The sequence below is a fragment of the Neolamprologus multifasciatus genome, chromosome 13 (genome assembly GCF_963576455.1).
Source record: "Neolamprologus multifasciatus chromosome 13, fNeoMul1.2, whole genome shotgun sequence".
In the NCBI taxonomy this organism is placed as follows: Eukaryota; Metazoa; Chordata; class Actinopteri; order Cichliformes; family Cichlidae; genus Neolamprologus; species Neolamprologus multifasciatus.
The window spans coordinates 4,273,899-4,291,940 of NC_140451.1; the positions used below are offsets into that span (position 1 = coordinate 4,273,899).

General features: G+C 38.7%; 2 protein-coding genes across 2 annotated transcripts in view; one reads left to right on the top strand and one right to left on the bottom strand.

Moving 5' to 3' along the window:
- The window catches only part of LOC146504875 (uncharacterized), a 197,652-nt gene that overhangs the window by 86,222 nt on the left and 93,388 nt on the right, over positions 1-18,042 (bottom strand). The gene's annotated exons all lie outside the window — the stretch shown is intronic.
- LOC146504878 (blastomere cadherin-like) overlaps positions 1-18,042 on the top strand; it is a 31,512-nt gene that overhangs the window by 7,548 nt on the left and 5,922 nt on the right. The window contains exons 9-11 of the mRNA XM_085183629.1: positions 10,169-10,220; positions 10,744-10,953; positions 14,986-16,327. Coding sequence (XP_085039755.1) covers positions 10,169-10,220; positions 10,744-10,953; positions 14,986-15,150 — 427 coding nt within the window. The 3' untranslated portion in view covers positions 15,151-16,327. The remainder of the gene's footprint in view (positions 1-10,168; positions 10,221-10,743; positions 10,954-14,985; positions 16,328-18,042) is intronic.

An 18,042-nucleotide genomic window follows, 5' to 3' on the forward strand; every position in this document is an offset into this window, starting at 1 on the left:
GGAGCCAAGGTCGTAGCTTAGGCGCTGTGTGAGAGAAAGAATGTGAATGTTTAGGCTTTTATGATTAGGTGGGGGCCACTAGAGGCTATAAGAGTTTGATCAAGGCTCCACCATTTTGAGATCTGATGCTGTCTGCTGTATGGTGTCCATCTCCCACGCGTGTGTTCATTAAATCATTGTTTGACTTGACCCGGCCGGACCAGTGTTGTTATTTTGGTTTTCCTCCTGTATCCATTCCCAATATTTGAATCCGTAACAGTTTTGGGGGCTCGTCCTGTGGTATTGGGATGGAAGTTTTGGAGGCTTGGACGGTCCGAGGTGGTCAGACGGGCAGACATTATCCGGCAATCGAACTGAGTGGACAGGCGCCTTTATAAAAGAGGTAGGCACAGGCCTGTTGATTTTATCCGAAGTGTGCTGAATTGGACGATAAAATTAAATGTCTATTCAGTAAAAGTTGCCGGTGAGTGTCTGTTTTGATTTTGATGAAAAATCTCATGAGTTTTGAAACTTGAAGTAAGGTTACAAGTAATAATACTGGGTTAGAGTCCCAAGATAAAGTAATAATACTGAGTTAGAGTCTCAGGTAAAGGTAATAATACTGGGTTAGAGTCCCAAGGTAAAGGAAAATAATACTGAGTTAGAGTCTCAGGTAGTTGGATAGGGAATTGGTCATTTTGTGAGTTAGAGTCTCCATTGGTTTAAAGGATTGCATCTGTGTTGGCCATGTTGAGAGTTAGAGGCTCCATTGTCCATAACGTTGCATCTGCGTCGGTCATACTCTTGTTTTAGAGGGTTGACGGCGGTTTAAAAGTATTATAAATTTTGTTAGAACGGTGGTTAGAGTCCACTAAGAGGCGCATAGCCCGGAGGTTACGCTCCCTCCTGGCCGCGGACGCGCGACCTTGACCTGTCGGCGAACAGGGTTAGTTCAGTTGGTCACTGTGGAGCTTGGGGCACTCCAGAATAACTAGGAGTTCGAGTCTCCTTATCTGCGCTTTTTTGGGCACTGTAAATTGACGTAGGGACTTTAGAGATGAGGCCAGATACAGTTCGAGTCTGATACTGGTTAATTGATTACAAAAAAGTTGGACTTTCTTCGGTTGGACCCGTTATCTTAAATTTGTCAAAATTGTGTAGGCGCTAAAACTTTCAGGCCTGAGAGTGAGTGTAAATATAAGACGTCTTTGTAATATAATAGAGAGTTGAGTGTGAAACGAGGCTGTGTGTGATGATAGCGCGCTGCAGGCTATTTTTGGATTGTGTGAACATGCAAATGAGGTGGCTGCTGTGAAGCCCACAGAGGACTTCCTGTTTAGCGTGTTATTGAGTTTTATAAGTATGATTTGCAAACAATGAAACATGCCTGTAATTAAAACACTGATTTTGCTGATTATAACATTACAAATAAAGTTTTGAATGACTACGGTGAATGTTTAATGTTTGGCTGAGTTTTGATATGGGAGAGACGGCTTCGCAGCTGCTGGGGGTAAGTGACCGGAAACTTGCATGCCCATAAAAGGCAACTGCCTGACTGTGTGAACTATGCACCAAGAGAGAGAGTAAAATCTAGGCAGATGAAGCGAAGGAATGTTTTCAGAAAAGAAAGAGTAAGTGAATGTTTTCAGAAAAGAAAGAGTAAGTGAATGTTTTCAGAAAAGAAAGAGTAAGTGAATGTTTTCAGAAAAGAAAGAGTAAGTGAATGTTTTCAGAAAAGAAAGAGTAAGTGAATGTTTTCAGAAAAGAAATAGTAAGTGAATGTTTTCAGAAAAGAAATAGTAAGTGGATGTTTTCAGAAAAATAGTAAATGAATGTTTTAGTCTCTTAATACAGGTGGATTTCTCTCAACCTGGAAACCTGAGTACAGCAGCAAAAGGATAGATTAACAAAATTGGGACGACACACAGGCCAAGCTCTGGCTCAAAATTTTACAGTTTGACCTCTCACTTTGTCCCCACCCAAAAAAGAAGCTTAAAGGACATCTTCTCCTCCAGTTATCGGCTACCATCACTGGAAATTTTCAGGCAAGTTTTTCACTGAATTGTTTTTGGCACCATGTGTCCCTGAATCTCACAAGCAAGCTCTAATTCCTGGCTGAAGACATGGAATGCTGTTATTTAAGGTGGGAAATAAAAATTTGGGAAACAAAATTAAAAACATACACACAATTAGAGAAATGCCTTGTTGGAGAAAAAAGTTAAAATAACCCACCCACAAACGCACATACACGCAATGAAGAAACAGCTTACATTCATGAACACGTGAAAATTTTCCAGCAAGGTTAAAGCAGCAAAACTTAGCATACACCTGATGTTAAATAATAAAGTCTATCCACTACTAACAAATAAACTCTCTGGGTTGCAGGACAACAACTTGACTTCAAAAAGACAGACACTGGTAAATCACAAACCAGTGATGAAACAACAAATTTAGTGGTTAAAAGAGTCAAATTGTGACATGTGTTCCTGTGATTGATTAATACAAGAGATTACTGAATAAAATAAAATTCCTTTTTTGAATTATTAAACATGATCTTAAGAATTTTAACGTGTACCTGTGTTGTCCTGTCAACTTGGTGGGTTATGAGTTGATTATATAGTGAGAAAAAAACAAAAAAAAGGGGGGGAGAAGGCTGACACAGGGCCTGGCCCCTCTCTGAATAACATAGCCAAAACAACATTATTTTCAAACAACATCATTTTCCTGTTCGTCTGTTTTTGTTTTGTTTTTGTTTTTTCTCTTTATGCTTAATTACAGGCTGCTTTGTCGGCCCTGAAAGCCGAGGCTGACCTGGACTCCTGCTCTCCCCTCTACCATCTTTGCTCTCCCTTCTACCATCTTTGATGTGACCCTGACCAAATGCTACAGCAGCTGGACTCACAACAACAGCCTGAGAATGTCAACAGTGCTGCAGGAAAGAGATCTCATGCAGCGGAGACGGAGAACGTTAAATCCAAGGCCCGTTTCACTACACGGGGGAGATTTCCAGACAGCTTCAGCTGACAGAGCTGTGACGAGACGCCTATTAAGCCCGGATGAAAAGTGAGGCCGAGCAAAAAATGCTGACCTTAACAACTCTGCATTAAAACTGTGCAGGACAGTGATGGACCAACACGGAGGATCGGGCAGCAAAAAGGGCGTGCCAGAGACACGAGGAGTAACTGAGGTCAGAAGGCACCTCAGATTGGACAAAAGCAGCAGAAGAACATAAGCTGAAGGCACAGGTGTCGGGGCTCAGCCAGGAGCTGACCTCTGAGAAGAGCCGAACAGCAGAGCTGCAGAAGGCCGTGGAGCAAAGCAAGGAAAACATCAATAAACTTCAATCTGACGTGTACGGAAAAGACTGAGGTTTCTGTCCTCAGTAAGAGCTCAAGACATCAGAGCAGAAACTGAGCATGCCTGAGGAGGAGCTGGCTGCTAATCGAACCCATCAGTCAGGCTTGGAGTCCCAGATACAGGACTTAAAATCAGGCCGGAGCTTGCTGGAGCAGGAGGTTGTCAAACCTGACGAGAAGCTCCAACACCAGGAGCAAACCCTGAAGGACCTACAGAAGCAAAAAGGGTCAAGTTAAGGAGGAGCTGTACAAGGAGAAGATGCAGGAAACTGGAGAAAAGGACTGCCTCAATTGGGGCCAGAACCAGTATGGAGAGAACTTTGGGCAGCAGCACCAATGGACCCAAACGGACTGAAAAGGAGGAGAGCAGGACCCCAGGGTACGCTTCAGGCCGTGGTTTACCCAGAATACCAGAACAGGAAGGTGATGAACACAAACACACACACACACAAACACACACATCTACATACACTGACTCAGAAGCAAGAGAAACACACATATGAACACATATGCACTTGTTGATTGACTGAGAGATGACACACACACACGCACACAAATCGAAATGCTGATTCAATTCACTGAGAAGTGATCCACACACACACACACACACACACACACACACATGTTTGTGCAATGAAGAGTGATACACACATGCTGCTGCAATGAAGAATGCTTTACTAACAAATGCTATGCTGATACGCAAAATGCTGCACACAAATGTCCAAATACAGAATTTGTTACAGCAACAAGAAGCCATTGATTGTTAATTGGTTAAATGCATTTCATGTCACCCAGAGGGCATTTGTGTAGATTTAGGGGACAGGGTCTGGAGCAGTTTGGTTATGAAAACAATGTCTGTGAGTGATGTCTGTTTATGGCTCAAGGCCTCGACTGAATTGTTTACTGTGCTTCACACAGCCTGATAAGGAGCAGTGGTACAGAGTGAAAATGATGAATTAACGGTGTGAGTCTTATTTCAGAGCACCATATTTTTGTGATTGAGATTTAATTGAAGGAGGAACACACTGAAAAAAAAAATAAATAAATAAATAACAAAATATAAAAGAAAAAAGAAAAGGGGGCCAGCCCTTGGATTTACGTAAGCATTCCACGTGTATTTAACACAATTGCCTCAGGCTTTAAAGATTTGTACAAAATTCAACAGGAAATCATAGCTTCCCTGTATTTCCTACATTGTTGGCATGCTGGTGAGTGCTTTTGCTCCACAGTAAGAAGGTCCTGGGTGCAAGTCCACAGTCTGGTTAGTTTGCAGTGGTTTCTCTCTGGGTATTCTGGTTTCCTGCCACAGTGAAAAGTCATGCAGCTGTTAGAGCTAGGTTAATTGATGATTCTAAATTATCCGTGAATGTAAGTGTAAATGGTTGTTTGTTTCTAGGTGATAGACTGGTGACCGGTTCGGGGTGCACCCTGCCTCGTAACCTATCACTTTAGAGTTATTTCCCAGCCCTCGTGCAATTAGGATAAAGATAGGAGGATGGTAGTTGTTGTAGACCCATTCAATTTTTATGGTAATCAGAATTTAGACTTTGTTGAACCGTAGGCAATATGAAGACAACATGTAGTATTTAAGGGACCAAGTAGAATTTGGATAAAAGTTAGTGAATAGTGTTGAAAAATGACAGAATTGTGAAGGATTAAAATATTCCAGGAGCTTAACTTACTCCATCTGAACATGTCTTAATCGTGTAATATGAACTCAAAATGCACAGGTTTACTGAATATGAAAAGGTTGTGTTGATTTAACTCAGTTTAAGTTTCTACCAAAGCAAAACATTTGTGTGCAACTAGTGTCCACTATTGAAACAAATAAGTCCAACATGTTTTTGTCAGTGCAAAAAGAAGTTACGGTACCTGTATGCTTACACAATATTGTCCCGGGACGGAGAAAAACTTTCTGGTGAAGTTTTGGTTGATTTTGGGTTTTGCTTAACACTAGGTTGATTTTATCAGTGAGGTTTGGATTGTTTTCTTTCTCTAAGAGAGAGAAAGATGGTTTTATGCTTGGACATGTTTCCAACGGGCCCCAGTATTTGTTATTATATGAGTATTTTATTGGTTACGTTTGTCTTTGCTTTTGTTACAGTGCACTGAAATAAGAACATCTGAGAGGAGTGATCCACCGGTGGTGATATTTTGGTATTTTGTGAGTTCCTGATTTAACAAATCAGCTCTTTAATCCAGGCCTGAGAGATTGAACTTTAAAGCGCTATAAACATTCTTACTGAAAACAGTTGCAAAGTATTTTTCTCCATGATTATAATGGGCTCTGGAGAAATTCACTTATATGGGACATTGATCACATGAGAAGTCCTGAACCTAAAAGGATTGCAGCGAGTCAATCCAGTCCAAAAAAAAAACAAAAAAACAAAAAAACAAGGAACTGTTTTCCTTTAAAATGATGACGTCATCTTGCTGGTGATGGAGGCTTGATTAGGTTGCGCGTGAGACTCCATTATCAGCAATATCTGGTATGAATGTGTGTGAATGTATGCATGTGACTGGACTGTGATGGACTGACGACTAAATGTTTAAACTGACTTGACACTGAGACAAAAACGATACCGACTTTAGGATTAGTAAATGTCTACAAACAATTCACCCAGCTTGTAAAAGAAGGGTGGATGTTTTGTCTCGCTTTGTTTTGTTTTTGCAGGAGTAGGAGGACAGAGACTAGGGGGGGAGGCTGTAGCTTCACATGAGTGTGAACTGCAGACTTAACCCTTTGGTTGCTAATTTTGAGCTACTGATGTTTCAATCAAGAAAATTGTGTTTTATTAGCTGTGTTTCGATTAATGCAGCACATTATATTGTTGGGAATGTTAAATGCTAAAGTGAAGAGAAGCTTTGATTTCACTCAAGACTGAACATGTTATTATTAACCATAGCAGGCCACTGTAAAAAGTTAATCAATTTTGATAGAAAAAGCAAGAAAAAACTCTATTGATACCTATAACAGGGGAATGATAGACTTGTCACATTCAAAATAGAGATATGTAATGACAAACCTTGGTCCACGTCATTTAGGTTCTCGATTGAAATAGTCAATAATTTAGAAAAGTAAGATAGAACCGACAGGGGCATGTGGTGCTGCACAAGAACAAGAGCAAAATAAAGAAAAATTATTGTGTTTAGCTTTGATAAATTAAAATTAAAATGTACCATTACACTCAGAGGATCAATAGGAAATTCATTAGATGCTAATTTTGTATGAAGTACATGACTGATAACTGTTCTGTCCTGAGCTTTTGTTTTTACAGCGCCCACTTGACCACACCAACAGTTTCTCGCCACCAAAAGCGGGTACTTGCAAAGAATAGGGAGGAATATCATCAGAAGTGGGAAAGGTAAGCCCCGATGGGGGTGATAATGTAACACACCCAAAGAAAGATTTTAGGTCTGACCAACCGTCTCAGTCGTGGGCAAAACGATGACAGTCAATAAAATTCTAAAAGATAATTTAGTGACAAAAAATATCAAGAGATAAAAGATAAAACAGTCCAGTGTCCCATTGATGAATCAAATAAAAACACACAGTCCCAAGGCCAGAGCCAGCTATGCCACACGGCCAGTGGCACTCCACATGTTGCCTTTAACAGGGGTAGAAGTTGTCCTTGGAGACCCACTACCCTGCAAGCATATAGCCAGTGATCACTCCAACCTGTGCAACTATGCTGCCTTTAGGCTGTGGCATATAATAGGCCCTGGCCCGCACAGAGAGACAAAATGACACCTTCAGTATAAAATTCATAGCGCAAAACCCATACATCCCAAACATATCAGATTATCACATTACATACATGCACAGAGAGACAAAATGACACAGCAGTGTTTGTAGTGTGGGCTATAAGTAGACCAGTGTATCAGTGCAATCAAGTACACCTGCCTCTAATTAGTCCAACCCCATTCCAGCCATTGGCTAACCAAAAATGTGACACACGTACAAAAAACCACTCCCAACCCAGTGCAACTTGACACAATAATATGGAGCTGAATTAACACAGGCACACTAGTCTACCATGTTACAACAACACCATTAATTTCACGTATGGTCAAATTCTTAAAACTTGACCCCAAACATGAAAAATTCTTCAAACATTTAGAGACAGAGTGGAGTTCTAGATAAACATAATGTAGCAAACCACATAAGGATGGAGCGTTGGAATCAATAAGATGGTGAAATAACATGCAGGAAAAATGTTGATCATGTTGATTATGTTTATTCCAGTGTGCAGGGATTGGCTAATCTGACCAGGAAATGTTATAAATGGATTCTCGGAACAATCAGCGTTAAAATCACCTTTGACAGTCCAGACTAAGATGGCGTTGGACATGTTCAGGGCGGAAAAGGGTTGGTGTGACCAAGGTGTGGTTTGGCTTGTTGTATGTATATTTGATAATGATATAGCTCTGGATGGACCAGTTACCAGGGCATGGAAGGAGGACAGACTCATTAAATGAGGAGAAGGAATTTTCTGGGATTGGAGATCCTGTGGGTGAGTGGTTGACTAAAAGCATGCATAAAAATAAAAGCTATCTTTTGTTATTGATTGGTAATAGATTGATAATTGGCCACATTCACAGTTGTATTGACTTGTTGTGGACGTAGTCTACTTCATGTTTAAGCACTCTAATTAACAGATTGAAAATAGTGACATTAAAGGAAGAATATGCAGCACCACCCTGTCAGATGCCAGTGCCGGTGGGGCTCAGTGATGAATCAGGTGAGCTTCATGGCTGAATTAAAACATAGAGGCCCCTGCGGTGGTCAGTAAGGGATAAAAAGGGTGTGTTTTACTGTTATTGTAGCATCAGCATTATTGTTACATCAGAATCATATAACAAGCATTGCATTGAACATTTATTGAAGCTATTGACATACTAACATTTGTATTACAGTGATTGTTATAACCCCACGTTAATCTTCTATCTACAGGTGTCAAAAGTAGTCAACAAGTTCATATTGAAGTGAAGTTCATATTAATACAGGTTTTGTTTGTAGACAATTGTGAAGACGCAGGCTCTGGGCGGAGCCAGGAGTTGAACATGACAATTAAATTGATTTCATTCCCTAACACAGGATAACAAGACTGGAGCAACGACACTGGACAGGAGAAAGTCTGATACTTTCTAAGATATGAGGTCACTAACCTTTTTTAATTTTCTAGCTTAATTGAATGGACACATGTTAGAATTAGAAATGGCTAATTTGTTTTTTATGTCTTTTATTAGAATGAGTGGTTTTAATCATTTTTATACATATCTTGCAAATGTGCTTATAATGAGTTGGCACTCGGTTTTTTGAAGGTCATAAGCTTCGTTCGGCGATAGTCCGGACTGATAAAGTGTAAGAAATGCCTTGAGTGCAGTGGGCTACATGCAAACACGCTTACACACACATACACTAAATTAGGATAAGTCCTTGGGACATTCTGAATATTTTAAACAAATTCTGAATCACCAAAAGATCAGTAGACAGCAACATTAGATTGTTAGAGCTAGGAAGAGAGGTGTTTTGGTTTTCTGTCTCTTACAGAGAAAGGAACAGACACCAGACGAGGTCACAGATATACGAGGATCCTTGGCAGCAGAGACAGACACGGTGACTGCGGAAACATCAACTGGGTTCAAGTGTCATGGCATTTTGGGCTCCAGTTAGTCACCTCAAAAGGATGGATCCCATAAACACAGCAATAATCATGAAGGGGTTGACGGAAATCCAGGAACACCACACCAACGACGTTCGAGAGGCTGTTGGTCATAAGGAGAACACCTTTCTGTTCCTTTTCCTGGGGAACACAGCTGTGATCCCAGAATACACAGATCATTGTTTGAAATCGGGGCAGAATAATCCCCTGATCTGTGCAACGACTGAAGGGTTGTCTAACCCCTGATGTTGAAGGAAACAAGAGCCGAGGATCACCCGACTGGAAGACATTGGTGCCTACAGCAATAAAATAAAGGTTAAAAGCTCCTCGGACAGAGGTTCTAGTCTGAGTACGTTTGGAGGGTATAAGGTAGCACCGAAATAAAGCTGTGGGAGAACTGGGGAGTGATGGGAGTATCATCTATACCTACTGTTGTTGTTGTAATAAAAGTTTTTCTTGCATCTGAACTGAGTAAACACAGAGGTCATCTCACATATGGTTCACCCAACAGGGGGACAAAAGGCCTGAGGAGTAAGGAGAAATGAACCCGGCAACACTGGATTGCAGGGTGTAAGTGAGCTCTTTATGTCTAAAGAGCTCATCAGGGGGAATTGTGGGATTATGATATTATTTTATGCCATGTTAGACCCCTAATTAAAGATTGTGAATTATTATGTAGTTTTAGTTTGCATTATGCTCCTGAACTAGAAGAAGGTGATAATTATTACATTTGGTAAACTGATTTGCAGTACATTAGACTGTTGATTTATTGTGAATGAATGATATTGTTTTGTGATGCATTATACTGCTGAGTTATAAGAAAATATTGTTCACAGAAAGTCATCGCCTTATTTGTCTGATTGGAAGAGAACAGAGCATTCTGCCCCATCAGCAGGAGCAGATAAACAGGGAGCCAAGGTCGTAGCTTAGGCGCTGTGTGAGAGAAAGAATGTGAATGTTTAGGCTTTTATGATTAGGTGGGGGCCACTAGAGGCTATAAGAGTTTGATCAAGGCTCCACCATTTTGAGATCTGATGCTGTCTGCTGTATGGTGTCCATCTCCCACGCGTGTGTTCATTAAATCATTGTTTGACTTGACCCGGCCGGACCAGTGTTGTTATTTTGGTTTTCCTCCTGTATCCATTCCCAATATTTGAATCCGTAACACAACCCAATTACTGGAAGCATCAGAGTCACTGGTACAGGACTAGACAGAGAGGTGAGATTTGTTAAACATATTTAAAACACAAGTGTCCTTTTATACCTAAGGACTGAAAAAACACTTTATAATGAATCAGGATCAGTAGTCTGTCACTGTTATAGTTACTAGTTATAGTTTATCAGTCTACATTTCTGGTTTGTGTCATGACTCTGGACACACATTTCATACTTGGCAAATAGTTTGTCAGATAAATCTGTGTCTTCCATGCAAACTATGGCAGATCAGAGCAATCTGTTTTTGGTGCAGCATCATAAAACTCTTTGCAACTGACTTCACAGAGCAACAACAAACAGCCTCATGCCAAATGGTCAAGGAATACTTTATTTTATTAAGTTTGGCCACGCCTCTCAAAAGCATCATGTTTGTCATAAGTAAAATATTAAACGAGTTAAACTTCAGCTTTTCAGCAGAATCAGCCTTCATAGATGAAGAGCTTTAGTCTGAAGGCTGTGTTACAGTCTGTAAACTGATGTTAGTGTTTCTTCTTCCTGTTGATGAGCTAATGTCTGTATCTTACCAGAAATATCCACAGTACACTCTGACAGTACAAGCAGCAGATATGGGTGGAGAAGGGTTAACTGGACAAACAAAAGTCATCCTCACGGTGACAGATGGCAGCAGTAATGCTCCTGACAGCAGCAGCAACGTGGAACCAAACACTGCACGTGTTTTTCCAGCTATTTTCTTCACTGAGAACAACAGAGGACCCTATCCTATTAAGTTAATTGAAGTAAGAGAATCTGATTTTGAAATTAACTTCAGACTTTTGTTTCTGCACAGGATGTCTCTGTATTGGTTTACTCGAAGGTTGAATAAACTGGTTAAACTGAAACAAGTTATGAATCGAATCCGGCCATTGTCTCCTTACTCTAATAGTGTTATCAGCAGTTAGGTGGGTCTCTTGTGAAAATATTATTTGAGCTTTAATTTGTCGAGTCACATTTTTCATGCTTCATATAATTCTCAATCCAGAGGAGTAATTACACTAATTCATAACTCAGTACCATTTAACCTTGTTAACATTATTAGTGATTGTTATGTCAGATATTTTATTGTCCAATGTGAAATAGCCTCACACAAATTGAACTTGGTTAATACATATGAATGCAATAATGACAACCCATCTTTTTTTTAGAAATCTGTTTTGTTATTTCCAGGATATCTCATTATTGGGGGAGATTTTAATTGCACACTTTATTCAAGTGTTGATAAATCAAGTGGAGTCAATTCAGCTCATAAGCAGTCTAGAAAGGAAATACTACAATTTATGATTGAATTCAATTTAGTTGATGTTTGGAGAAACATGCACCCAGATAAGATTACTTTCTCTTGCTACTCTAGCACTCATGGCACCTTTTCCAGAATTGACTATTTCTTACTTTCTGCATCCTTGGTATCCATGGTAACTAAATCCTGGTATGATAGTATTGTCATATCAGATCACTCCACAGTTTCATTTCAATTATATTTACCCAGCTTACCATTATTTACCACTAGATGGCGACTGCAATCTTTCTGGTTGAAAGATCCAAAATTCTTGGAACACATTGGAAAGCAAATAGATTATTACTTTGCTTATAATACAACTCAAACCACGGCTACTTTAAAATGGAAGGCTTTCCTGAGAGGGCAAATGATCCTTTATACAAGTTTTAAACAAAAAGCATCTAGGATGGAATTGGTCCATCTGGAGAAAAAGATAAAAGACATTGAGGAAGAGATATTTATATCCAAATCTAATGCTCTCATTCTAGAGTTAAACTCAGAGCTAAATTCAATATTTTGTCATTAAATAAAGCTACTAACAGTTTAATAAGACTGAAACAGTCATATTATGAACAGGGTGAAAAAGCAAGTAAAATACTGGCTTGGCGTATTAAACAGCCTCAGGCTGAAAGAACAATAAATTCTTAGATGAAGGACAGATCACAGCTGATCCTAAACATATTAATGACTCTTTTTGCACTTTTTATAAACAGCTATACAAAACTGAGCATTTAAATTCATTTTAATAAAAAAAAAAAAAAAGATTTTTTAGATCAGCTGCATTTTCCTAGAATGGTATGGATGAACTAGAGCTTAATATAACAGTAGAAGAAATTACTAATGCTATAAGGAACATGAAAGGGGGTAAAACTGGACCTGATGATACCAATACTGATACCAATAAAAATATACAAAATATTTAAAGACAGTTTGATCCAGCCCTTATTGGATATGTATCAGGAATCATTTGAATCTGGTTCTCTCCCCCCTCCATGTAATATTGCAACAATTACACTTTTATTGAAACCTTTTATTGAAAGCCAGCAATTAATTGTAGTTCTTATAGACCAATTTCACTGTTGATTAAAAGATACTTTGCAAATTATTAGCTACGAGACTAGGGACACTCTTGCCTAATATGATTCACTCAGACCAGAATGGCTTTATCCAGGGGAGGCAGAGGTTTCACAAGATACGGAGGGTCATGAAGATCATTTATGAGAAAAAATAGACCAGAGACAATGCATTAATCTCAATGGATGATGAAAAAGCCTTTGACAGGATTGAATGGCCGTTTTTATTTGAAGTTTTAAAAAAGTTTGGTATTGGAAACAGATTTTTTTAAATGCATTCAATTGATATACTCTAATCCTCAAGAAGAGATTTTAACTAACCATCTTTTTTCCACACCATTCAGACTCTATCGTGGTACTACACAAGGTGCCCTTTGTCACCTCTTTTGTTCACCTTGGCAATTGTGTCTCTTGCAATGGCAATTTGGAATCGTAAAAACATATCAGGAATTAAAGTAGGCAATGTTGACCACCGTATTGCCCTATATGCAGATGATATGATCCTGTTCTGCACCAATTTAAACAAATCAATACCATCCATATTAAGTCTTATTAATACATTTAGTACATTTTCTGGTTATAAAATAAAAAGTCTGAAATATTATTTTTGAATAAAAATGAACGACAAAATTCTCCAGTTTCTGCAAAATCCTCCCTTTCTGCAATCTGAACATGGGTTTACTTAACTAGGTGTGAAATTAATTCCCTCAATTGAAAATATTCTTGCATCCAATTATAATTCCTTAACGACGTCAGTTATTACACTCCTAAATTGATGGACGAAATTACCTATATCTTTAATTGATCATATTAATATACTAAAAATGTCAATTTTGCCCAAATATCTTTACCTTTTTCCATCAATATCTCTCTCTCGACCAAAATCTTTCTTTTCAGATTTGCAAAAACGATTCCGAAACTTTATCTGAAATAGCAAAAGACCAAGGCTCAGAATCTCCTTACTATACCTTCCTTATGAAAGAGGGGGTTTACAACTTCCCAATTTAACGTGGTACTTCTGCTCAAATCAGAGTGGCAATGTTTTATTTTGTTAATGAGCAGACTCCAGCGTGAGTTTCTATGTAGTCTACAGAAATCAAAATTCCCCCTAACTTATATCTTTACTCAGCCAACAAGAAAGCACTACTGAAGCAAAGTAAGAACCCCTTTTTAAAAAAAAAACACTGTAATGATCTGGTATGAAACACATAACTACTTGGGAGAAACGTCACAACTTTCTAGGTTCACTCCAATATTTGGAAATAACAGCTTTCCTCCTGGTAGGGCGGATGCAGGCTTTAAACTTTGGTTCGATCAAGGTATAAGAAAAGTGTCTGATATGTTTAGGAATAATACTCTTATGGCTTTTGAACAGCTTAGAAGTACATTTTCTATTTCTGTCAAACATTTCTTTTTAAATTTCTTCAATTAAGAAATGTTATCTTAACCACACAAGGTAACAGCTTAGAAATCCCCACCTACTCCTCTCTAGAGAACTCAGCTATAAATCATCTAAATGAGAGAGGCCAAGTTTCTGCATTGTACAAATTATTTATGGAAAATTCCTACGAATCAACACAGTCTATTTTAGAGGCTTGGAGGAATGATTTGCAAATGGATATATCTGATGACGATTGGTATAAATCATGCTCCTTGGCCCAGAGTCAGACAATTAATCTAAACTACTTCAACATAAATGGTTAACAAGACAATATATTACTCCATCAAAAATGCATCATTTTAACCCAAACATCCCAGACACCTGTATTAAGTGTGGAGTGGATAGGAGTTCTTTATTTTACTGTATATGGGAGTGTCCACATGTGAAAGATTTTTGGGAAAAGGTAATAAATCTGTTAAGTCCAATCATTGGTGATGTGATTCCACTCAATCCCAACATATGTATTTTAAAATATATACACAAATAAATTTGTACTTGCTGCAAACAATAGAGCTTTGTTAACGATCGACTTTTGGAAGCCAAGCGCTGTGTTGCTGTGTGTTGGAAAAATCAAAAAATATGTGGACTATCTCAGTGGTTTAATGGACTGACATCTATACTAACTATGGAGAAAATAACTTATGCATTAAGAAATAAACTGGACAAGTTTTGGTCTATATGGTCAAAATTCTACAGCTTTTTGGAGAACTGTAACGTATACACTGCGGACTTAACGGCTTGAAGTGCTAACTTGATTTGTATATCTGCCCTTACCTTCTGTTATGGTTTGTTTTGTTTTCTGTTTTATCATTATGTATTTTTTTTTTTATGTCCATGGTGTATTACGTATTTGTTAAAACTAATAATGGGCTAATAATAACTGTTTAAAAAAAAGTACAGCTAAAGACCTCTGCACAACTCCTTTACAATAGTTGTTGTGCAATATTATAACTGTAGTCTAATCCTGGTGTGTTTTGTTTAGATACGGTCTGATGAACATCAAAAGCAGAATTTACATTACAGCATCACTGGTCCAGGAGCTGATGTGCCTCCTGTTGCCCTTTTCACCATGGATAGAGACACTGGCAGTCTGTATGTCACACAGCCAGTCGACAGAGAGGAAGTAGCCCATTATAAGGTAAAGTGACATTTTTTTAATATGGGGCTGTTTTTCTTCCTTCTTGGTTCAAAAACTAATCAGCACAATTTTGAGTATCTATCCAGAAGATGTTGGCACCAATTTTACCATTCAAACAAACATGTGATATCCCATTAAAGCAGGGAGGACGGACAGGCAGGGGTAACAAGTTGACGGTAAACTGGAAGCTACATATATGAAATACTGTGAACAATTCCAGCTCTTATCCACATGTTGACTATGTAAAGCTCCTGATGTCTCACCCTCATTTCAATGTCAAGCTAATAAATTTCCCATTAAGCAGCGGTGCCAAAAGTACAAACATAATTTACTTCAGTAGAAGTACAGATACTTGTGTTAAAAAATACCCCAGTAAAGGTAAAAGTACTAAATCAACCTCTTTACTTAAGTGAAAGTGAAAAAGTACAAGCTCTGACCTCTTGGACCACTTGAAAGCAGTGTTTTTATGCAAAAGTAACTGAATCTATTGATGTATTAACATAAGAATAAAATAATGTTACTGCTTCAGAATGTAAATGTTATTTGAATCTAAATTAAAATACAAATGAATTTGCAGTGACAGATGTAAACCTTAGTCCCCTCTTCAGTTCAGAGGGCGTTCACATTAACAGGCTCCTTGACTCCTGCTCAAACCAGCGTCCTCCCTGTCCACCATCTTTCAACATCTTACAATGCTGTGGATGCAGCCATTCCCCAACTCTCTCTGAATGGTACTCATGGCCAACATTTCTTCCACTTAAAATGTTACGTCCAGATGAACACGTTTTACAAGTTTTATAGCTTCTCTTCCATTTATACTGCATCCAAGTATTAAGTTTTTTCAAAGCTATCAAAATAATGCAGAGAAACAAGGTGTGTTAATGAGATGTTGTGCCATATCAGGAGGGCTGTGCTTTCATGTTGTACAAAACCAGGCTACATATTAAAAAGATATTTGTATGTCCAGTGTTGACCTTGGAAAAACACAAAGTTTCTTGATTAACTGAGGGCTAAAAACCAACATTAAAAGTAAAAACAGGATAGCAGTAGCAACATTGTCACTGTGAAAATGCTGCCCCTTGTTTTCAAAATGTGGTAGTTGGCAAAGTTAAAAGCCTGTGTTTGAATAACAGGTGGTGGAGAGCCAGTAGTCCTGAAAAAGCTTCAGGTCTCCTGTTCCTGCTTGGTAAGTTTAACTACATCTCATTTTTTAAACTGAATTGTCCAATAGTGAACTACACTAATTGTCATCACTTGTAACATTTCTAGAATTAATATTAACATCGCCTAACTTCTGACAAGAAGTAGTGTTTCTTAATTAACCCACAAGGAGCTGGCACTCTTACCTTACTGTTACAGAATCTACATTTCTGGATAGAACAAAATTGAAACAAAAATGGAGCTTTGTAAAATAATAAACAAACAGTAATTTCTGATTTGTTCCACTTACTGCATTTCCACTGATCCTGAGTCAGTTTGACCCCTTGAAGAAAAACATTGTTCACCCTGGTTTGGTGGCTCTGTATTGATATGCAGTGTTGGGAAGGTTACTTTTAAAATGTATGCCATTACAGATTACAGAATACATGTCCCAAAATGTATTCTGTAACGTATTCCGTTACGTTACACAATGAGAGTAACGTATTCTGAATACTTTGGATTACTTAATATATTATCATGCTGTTTACAACTGCATGAATGTACTATTGCTGTGATTTATTACTGTTACTGAAGGTCCGCGGCTCCGAACCATAGTAAAGGGACCTCTGACTAATACGGTGGGTTCTGCGTCGGGCTCATAGCCGAAAACTAGCTTTACTTTGTTGTCTGAGTCAACTTTGCTAGCGAGAGACAGAGAGAGGCGTTGAAAGGCTGCTCCAACGGGACTTATTGTTTCAGAGGAAAACACGAACACAGTGTACAGTCGAGTCTTAATAGCTTACTTACAACTGGGCTCATCAGGCACTCTTCTTGGCTGCAGTGGTAATTATTATATTTACATGCTTCCAGCTCCCATTTTTTCCTTTTCCTCGTACTTTTCCTTTTTCTCCCTCCCTCGCTCACAGACACATAACGTGTATGGCAGTCCATTCTCCCTGCAGCACGGACTACACTGCCTATGATGCTACATTCTTTAGAGCTATACCGGTAGCATTCTGCCTATTAGCTTAGCACAACAACAACAAAAAGGCCTCTCTCACCCAGGAAACACGCAGAGCCCTGTAACCATGGCAACCGTAACGCTGCCACCTGGAACAACAGAACGTAGCTGTCAAACAAAACCCAAACAGTCCTGACCCGCCACAATATGAAACAGGAAAGTACCGCCGTGTAATCCATTTATTTCAAGTAACTGTATTCTAAATACCACCTTTTTAAGCGGTAACTGTAACGGAATACAGTTACTCATATTTTGTATTTTAAATACGTAACGGCGGTACATGTATTCCGTTACTCCCCAACACTGTTGATATGCTAGAAACTTTTGTTGTTTTTTACCCAAAACAGAGAAGCGGAGAGAAGGAGCACGAAGACATCAGAGACATCTATCACTGGCTGATTCTACATGATACTTTCTTCATATGCATGTGTGAATGTTAGATAGAAAGCACTTACATAGAAAAAAAGTGCTTGTGTGAATGGGTGTGAATGCATGAATGAGGCAGGTTGTGTAAAGAGCTTTGAGTGCTCAGATAGAGTTATAAAAGTGCTATATAAGAACCAGCCCATTTATCATTCATACGAGCAGTTAAAATGATCAAAGCTGGTTTGTCAGTGATCATGTGACAATAAATTCCCAGCATAGTTATTATTCACATGTAAGCATTTTGTAGGTGGTGGGAAGTTCTGCATATGTGTCTTAGAAAACTTCCACGGGGAGCTGTGTATCTGCTACTTTTC